The sequence below is a fragment of the Physeter macrocephalus genome, chromosome 5 (assembly GCF_002837175.3).
Source record: "Physeter macrocephalus isolate SW-GA chromosome 5, ASM283717v5, whole genome shotgun sequence".
Taxonomy (NCBI): domain Eukaryota; kingdom Metazoa; phylum Chordata; class Mammalia; order Artiodactyla; family Physeteridae; genus Physeter; species Physeter macrocephalus.
Window position 1 is genome coordinate 15,313,634 of NC_041218.1, and position 7,020 is coordinate 15,320,653.

Genomic DNA, 7,020 nt, shown 5'->3' on the forward strand with positions numbered 1-7,020 from the left:
AATTGCCCGGTTGTGTGAGCCAAGCAATTAATTCTGTCAAGACAGTGAGTCTAGTTTCACATATGAACACGCCCCCAGTTCATATCCTCTTGTCGAATCTGTCATCACCTAGGATGGCTCTCAACACATATGATTTTCTTCAATAAGCTCTGCAAGTAATCACTGAAAGGAGCTGGGCCTACATCAAATCGCCTATTCCAGATCAGCCCTGTCCAATAGAACTCTCTGTGGTGGTGGAAATGTTATATAACCTGCAAGTCCAGTGCGATAGCCATGGGCCACATGTGACCACTGAGCACTTGAAACGTGGCTAGTGCAACTGGGGGACGGGATTTTTATTTGTATAAAATGGGGCTGCTATATTGGTCAGCACAGTTCTAGGTCCTCAATGAGTATCTTTAGAAATTAGGTGTGTGTGTTTTTCGAAACTCCTAGGCTAACAAACATCTTTATCTTCCCAGAAAAAGCTGTGTTTAGTTGTTCTAATCCTCTCTGTTCCCTCTTTGTCACTTGTCAGGGAGACTGTGGTTCCCTGAAGCAATTACCCTTGAAGTCCTTTCCCCCCAAATACTCTGCTGGATTTTATGAAAACTGCATGAGGAGAATGGAAGTTGTGCTAAACTTATATTTCGGATGACTTGAGTAGCCCCGTGTAGAGGTTACTGAAGAGGGTTTCTGTGTTGTATCACCAGAACAAAAACTAATTCCACTAAATAAATTCTGTGGGGGCCAAATTGCCTATTCATTCCTTCATTCATTAGTTCATTTGTCATTTATTGGAGAGGTTATGTATGTAAGGCATTTTGATAGGTGTATTTGTTTCCTATTGCTGCTATAACAAGTTACCACAAACTGCGAGGCTTAAAACAACAGAAAGTTATTCTCTCACAGTTCTGAGGTGAAAAGTCTGAAATCAAGGTGTCAGCAGAGCCAGGCTTCCTCTGAACGCACTAGGAAATGATCCTTCCTTGCCTGTTCCCCTATGGTTTGAGTGTTTGTATTGCCCCCAAATTTGAATGTCAAAAACCTAATGCCCAAGGTGATGGTGTTGGGAGGTGGGACCTTTGGGAGGTGATTAGGTCATGAGGGTGGGGTCCTCTTGGATGGGATTAGTGTCCTTCTAAAAAAGACCCCAGAGAGCTTGCTTGCCCTTTCTGCTATGTGAAGTTAGAATTTGAGGTCTGCAACCCAGAAGAGGGCCTTCACCCAACCGTGCTGGCATCCTGATCTCAGACTTCCAGCTTCCAGAACTGTGAAAACTTTCTGTTGTTTATAAGGCACCCAGTCTATGGTATTTCATTATAGCTGCACGAGTTGACTAAGGCATCTTCCTAGCCTCTGGTGGTTGTCAGCAGTCCTTGATGGTCCTTGCTTTGTAGATGCATCACTCTGGTCTCTCCCTGCATCACACATATCTTCCCTGTGTGCCTCCATGTCCAAATTTCTTATAAAAACACCAGTCATACTGGAATAGCGCCCACCCTACTCCTCATGTTATGACCTCATTTTAATTCGATTATATCTGCAAAGACCCTATTTCCAAATAAGATCCCATTCACAGTTACCAGGGGTTAGGACTTCAGCATATCTTCTGGGGAGGGCACAATTCAATACATCGCAATAGTACTGTAAGGAATTTAGAAGAAAAGGAAGATATAGTCCTTGCCTGAGGGTTTTAACCTCTAGTGGGGGAGATAAACTGCTCAGTGAGAGTTAAAGGCCGGGTGAGAGCTGCAGGCCAGAAGAGGGGGCCAGGAGCAGAGGACGCCTCCGTGGCCGATGAGCCTCCATTGTTGCCACATGGTCCGGCATCTCCACGAGCGCCCCTTGTTTTGCTGTTGGTATTTTTTGCCCAGGTCATAACACAGACAGAGTCTCACCGTCAGCACCTCCTGCAAGAAGCAGCTGCCAACTGGCACTCCTGGGTCATCAAAGTGCACAAGATGAAGGCCATTTACCACATTCTGAACATGTGCAACATCGACGTCACCCAGCAGTGCATCATCGCTGAGATCTGGTTCCCGGTGGCAGACGCTGTGCGCATCAGGAGGGCATTGGAGCAAGGCATGGTGCGTGGCGGGTGGAGCAGGAGGGGGGATAGCCACGTCCAGCCTGAGCAGCCTCTCTGCCAGGCACTCAGGTTGTCAGCCTCCTAAGTCAAGCGAACCTCACCTGGTAGGATTGTCTCCTTTATCTTTGCGCCTTCGGTCCTCACCCAGGGCGTGGGCGTGTGTCAGAAACTCCCGCTCTTCTCAGCGTTTGATAAACATGCAACATTTCTTTGATCTTAGCAAGTGTGTACTGGGCGCTGATGTGCCGTCACTCTGCTAGTTATGCCTGTAGATACCACCTTTGTCTAGCTGGAAAGACAGATAACCAGGCACCTGCAATAACAGCCAGAACGCAGGGAGTGGATTTGCTCCCTTGTGCCAGCCGCCGTGCTGAGCGCTCGGCGCGCCTTATGTGACTCTCACCACGCTCTCGAGGCATCCCTCTGGGTGCCCCAGGAACTGCTCTAGGGCTGCGCTGGCAGAACAAAGCCCTGCTCTGATAGACTTTCTCGAAAGGGAGATAGACAGCAGGCTTGTCCCTAACTCATGTGATTTTAGGCAGTGATGCGTGGTGAACGGGAAGTAAAGCAGGGGGAAAGTGAAGGATGTGGGGGGTGAGGGGCCTGTCTGATCACCTGTTCACCCCATTGGTGAAGAAGGGACCCTCTGCCCTAAATATTGCAAGGTGGCCAAACACACGACACCTGATACTGGACAGATGAGGTTGGCCACAGTTTATTAGTCACGTATACTCACAGCCCAGGGGAGGATACTGCACGTCACACAGGACCACATGGAGGTTGCACTTGGGACCTGCGCTTGGGGGCAGGAGCTAGGGGAGGCAGGCTTTATAGTGACAGGAGGATGGGGGACCCCTGTTTCCATGGGAGAATGTGATTATTAGCTTGTTTGCATGATTTGCTCGGGTGGCAGGGAGGTGAAACTCATCAGGTTGAAGCCTGGGCAGTGTGCCGTGGGTCTGGCTGCTGGGACAACTGGCGGGTGGCGTACCTGGTGGGAGCAGAGGCTTGGCCTTGGGGCCCTGAAGCTTTAGGTCTTTCTAATACCGTTCTAGGGCTGTTGGGAAGAAGGCCCCTCTGAGCAGCTGGCACTGGAGCAGACTTTCCTGCACGTCATGGGAAGATGAGGCAGGGTAGGAGGAAGAGCTTTTGGGCTGAAGGGTCTGAAGGGACCCAACGTGGAGGTCGGGTTGGATGAGGAGATAGGAGCTATCTTTATCCCCTCTGTACAGATGAGGAAACCGAGGCACAGAGAGTGGAAGTAACTTGACCCCGGTCCTGTAGCCAGGAGGTAGGATTTGAATGTCCCCACATCGTGGTCCAGTAACTACCCAAATGCGGCACTTACACAGAGCGTTTCTCCCAGATTGGGGGGGGGCAGCTGCTTCCCGGAGGAGTGCACGGGCTGAGCCGCGGAAGGGCGGTCAGTGGGCAGGTGGAGAGAGGTGGGGTGGCCAGTGGTTGGAGCTGGGGCGCAGCAAGTTGAAAGGCTTCGAGTAAGGTCGGGGAGAGGCTGCAGGGCAGGTGCTGGTGGACGGACTCTCTAGTGGTGTACCTTCCGGTGCCAGAGCGACATGGTCCAGTTTGTGTTTTAGAAACATTTCACTGCCGTGTGGGGCAGACAGCCGGGCTGTGGGAGAGGGCTGCCCTAACGCAGGGGTCTGAACCCAACAGTGACATCCTGTAATCGTGAAGGGGCCAGACTCCTACAGGGCTACTTAGGACCATTTCGACAGCATCTCCAGTCCTCTGAGATAATTACCTCCCGAGATCGGGGTAGAGGACCTGTGTGGGTAGGAGGTGAGGAGAGAAGTGGAAGGGCGTGGCTCTCATTATCATCATCACATAAGCAAAAGATACTTACTCCATGCCAGGCATTGTGTCAGCTCCTGGAGGGCATGTTTAGAAAAAAAGAGGAAGCCACAGTCCTTGCCCTCAAGGAGATCATAATCACACATATGAAAGGGCATATGAAAATGGAGTGAGGATCTCCTCGACTTGCTGTGTGACCTTGGGGAAGTTACTTAACCTCTCGGCACCTTAGTTTCCTCATCTGTAAAGTGAGGCTTGTGGTGATACCTACGTCATCGAGTTGTTAGGAGGATGGATGAGCACCCATTTAGTTGGTGCTAAGTTGTACTGAGTGTTCAGGTGGTAAGCACTGCTGGAGTTTGGAGTGACCAGAAGGTTCCTGGGGGGTGAGCTGGAGAATTGTTAATACTTGGAGAAGGGAAGAAGAGAGAAGCCTAGTGTGGAGTTGGCTGATTTCCATGGAGAAGTAGTGCGGGTGAAGGTGTGAATAGAGGATTAAATCAATGTTGTAAAGAAGTCTGGATTATAAGACCAAAGAGATTTGATTTCATTCTTTAGGGAATGGGAAACCTTTGAAGATTTTTGAGTAGAAGGGTAATATGACTAAAGTGGTGCTTTTTGTTTATTTTGTTTTATTAAAAGAAGGATTACGCAGTCTGGAGTAGGCACTAAATGGAAGGGAAAGAGACCGGAGTCCGATGGTGAGGCTGGGAGCCGGGCTGGTGGCTGTGGGAATGGAAAGAGGCGGGACTTAAAGGGGATGATTAGCAAGATTTGGTGATTAATTGAATCAAGAGAAGGGACAAGTCTCATGATTCCAAAGTTTCTGGAATCTGGAGATTGGAGATTACTGAGAGGTCAGGGCAGGACCTGGCTTTGGGGCAAGTTGGTGAGTTCAGTTTTAGGCTCCTGGATTTTTGTGGGGTTGCTGAGACGTGAGTGTTTGAAAACCTAGGCAGGCAATTAAAAGAGAATTGAAATTTCGGAGAGGGTCAGGGCCATTGGGAATATAAGAACAGGATTAGGAAAGTGAATGAACTCTTGAGAGAGTAAGCAGGAAGGAAGGAAGGAAGAGTAGAGGGCTCAGAGCTGTGCATGACATTTGCAGGAGCAGGAGAATGGAAATTGCCAGAGAATCGGGAGGAACTCTACTCTCTTGACAACTCTCCGGTACGAGAAATTAGATAAGTAGTAACTTTACAGGTGAGATCATGAGTCTCAGAGAGGTCAAAAAATTGTCCCAAGTTCACCCAGTAAGAGATGGCAGGAGTTGGACTGTGACCCACGTGCTGACACCTAGCCTGTGGCTCTCTTCCTTACATCTTCTTCTGTGTTCTTTTTGCAGGAACTAAGTGGCTCCTCCATGGTCCCCATCATGACAGCAGTGCAGTCTAAAACAGCTCCTCCCACATTTAACAGGACCAATAAATTCACAGCTGGCTTCCAGAATATTGTAGATGCGTATGGTGTAGGCAGTTACCGGGAGATGAACCCAGGTAAAGGGACCAATGTATTGCACAACTAGGCAACTTGAAAATGAAAACTGGATAAGATTTACCCCTACGGTGGCCTTGGCAGTTAATCACTTTGAACTGTGACATTCCTAAAATCTTATTTGGTTTCCTAATGCCCTGCATTGTGTTTTGCAAATGGTGATTAGTGAAAGATTTGCTCTTTGTCAAGATTTCACCTGTTCTCCCTTAAACCGTAGATGTATCAGGCAGCCAAATTCAGTTCTTGTTTCCTTACTGATCCAATGAGGGTCATCTGTAGGCATCTGCACAGTCCCATAGCTGTTGTGTGGGAGAGATGGAGATGGTCGTAGACAGGACTTGTAGTCAGAAGACTGGAGTCACAAGCTGTGTCACTAAGTTGATTTGTAAAATAAAGGGGATTTGTAAAATAGACCAGATGTCCTTAAGCCACGCAGTTTATGGTGCTGTTCTTCTCCAGCCTGAGTCCCAATCTAATTTGTGACCCATACTGTAGGGGCCCCAGTAGGTTGAGGGTCCTGTGAGTAACTGCTGGAGGTGTGTGGTGTATGGAATGGTGGAGAAACAGACAAAAGATGGTGGTAGAAAGAGTATAGAAAGCACTTAGAGATAGGAAACTGGTTTTAAATCCCATTAAGCTTTGTGATCATGGGGAAAGTCACTTAGCTGCTCCAAAACTCAGCTCATCTGTAAAGTGGGGAATAATAATACTTACTCATTGATGAGCTAATGTATGGGGGAGCTAAGTGAGTGTCAGGGGTGGGGATGGTGAGGGAAGACAGAATCAGAAAGACACAAGGAACCAGCTTGTAGATCGTGGAGTGTGGTAGAGAAATCTTTGACGTGGGGCCCAAAGAATGTTGGGGAGACTCAGGCTGTTGTGGGTCTCCCCTCTACAGCTCCATACACCATCATCACTTTCCCCTTCCTGTTCGCTGTGATGTTTGGAGACTGTGGTCACGGAATTGTGATGCTACTGGCAGCCCTTTGGATGGTCCTTAATGAGAGACGCTTGCTGTCCCAGAAGACCACCAATGAGGTGAGTGTTCATCAAATGTCTTGCCTCGTTTCTTGGAGTTTATAAGTAGAATATTAAAAATGTGTATATTGTTTTCACCATGGAAATAACATGTTGTTATAAAAAAGTAAGAGAGGGGCTTCCCTGGTGGCGCAGTGGTTGAGAGCCCGCCTGCCTATGCAGGGGACGCGGGTTCGTGCCCCGGTCCGTGAAGATCCCACATGCCGCGGAGCGGCTGGGCCCGTGAGCCATGGCCGCTGAGCCTGCGCGTCCGGAGCCTGTGCTCCACAAAGTAAGAGGCCACAACAGTGAGAGGCCCACGAACCGCAAAAAAAAAAAGTAAGAGAAAGACGGAAAGTAAAAAAGGACCAGAGTTCAACATAAAAACTCCTGGCCAAAGGTAAATCCTTTGGATGGTTTGGTGCAGTAGCATCTTTGTTTTTTGTACATTACTTGACAAGGCATTGATCTTTTCCTTTACTTTTTTTCTTAACATTGAGTTTTTTTTTGTTTTTTTTTGTTTTTGTTTTGTTTTTTGTGGTATGCGGGCCTCCCTCCGCCGCGGCCTCTCCCGTTGCGGAGCACAGGCCCCGGACACGCAGGCCCAGCGGCCATGGCTCACGGGC

The 7,020-nt window shown here is 48.7% G+C and overlaps 1 protein-coding gene across 1 annotated transcript in view; it reads left to right on the forward strand.

Annotated features, from left to right (window-relative positions):
* ATP6V0A4 (ATPase H+ transporting V0 subunit a4) overlaps positions 1-7,020 on the forward strand; it is a 60,992-nt gene that overhangs the window by 27,499 nt on the left and 26,473 nt on the right. The window contains exons 10-12 of the mRNA XM_007118814.1: positions 1,857-2,069; positions 5,229-5,379; positions 6,276-6,415. Of these exons, the coding sequence (XP_007118876.1) occupies positions 1,857-2,069; positions 5,229-5,379; positions 6,276-6,415 (504 nt within the window). The remainder of the gene's footprint in view (positions 1-1,856; positions 2,070-5,228; positions 5,380-6,275; positions 6,416-7,020) is intronic.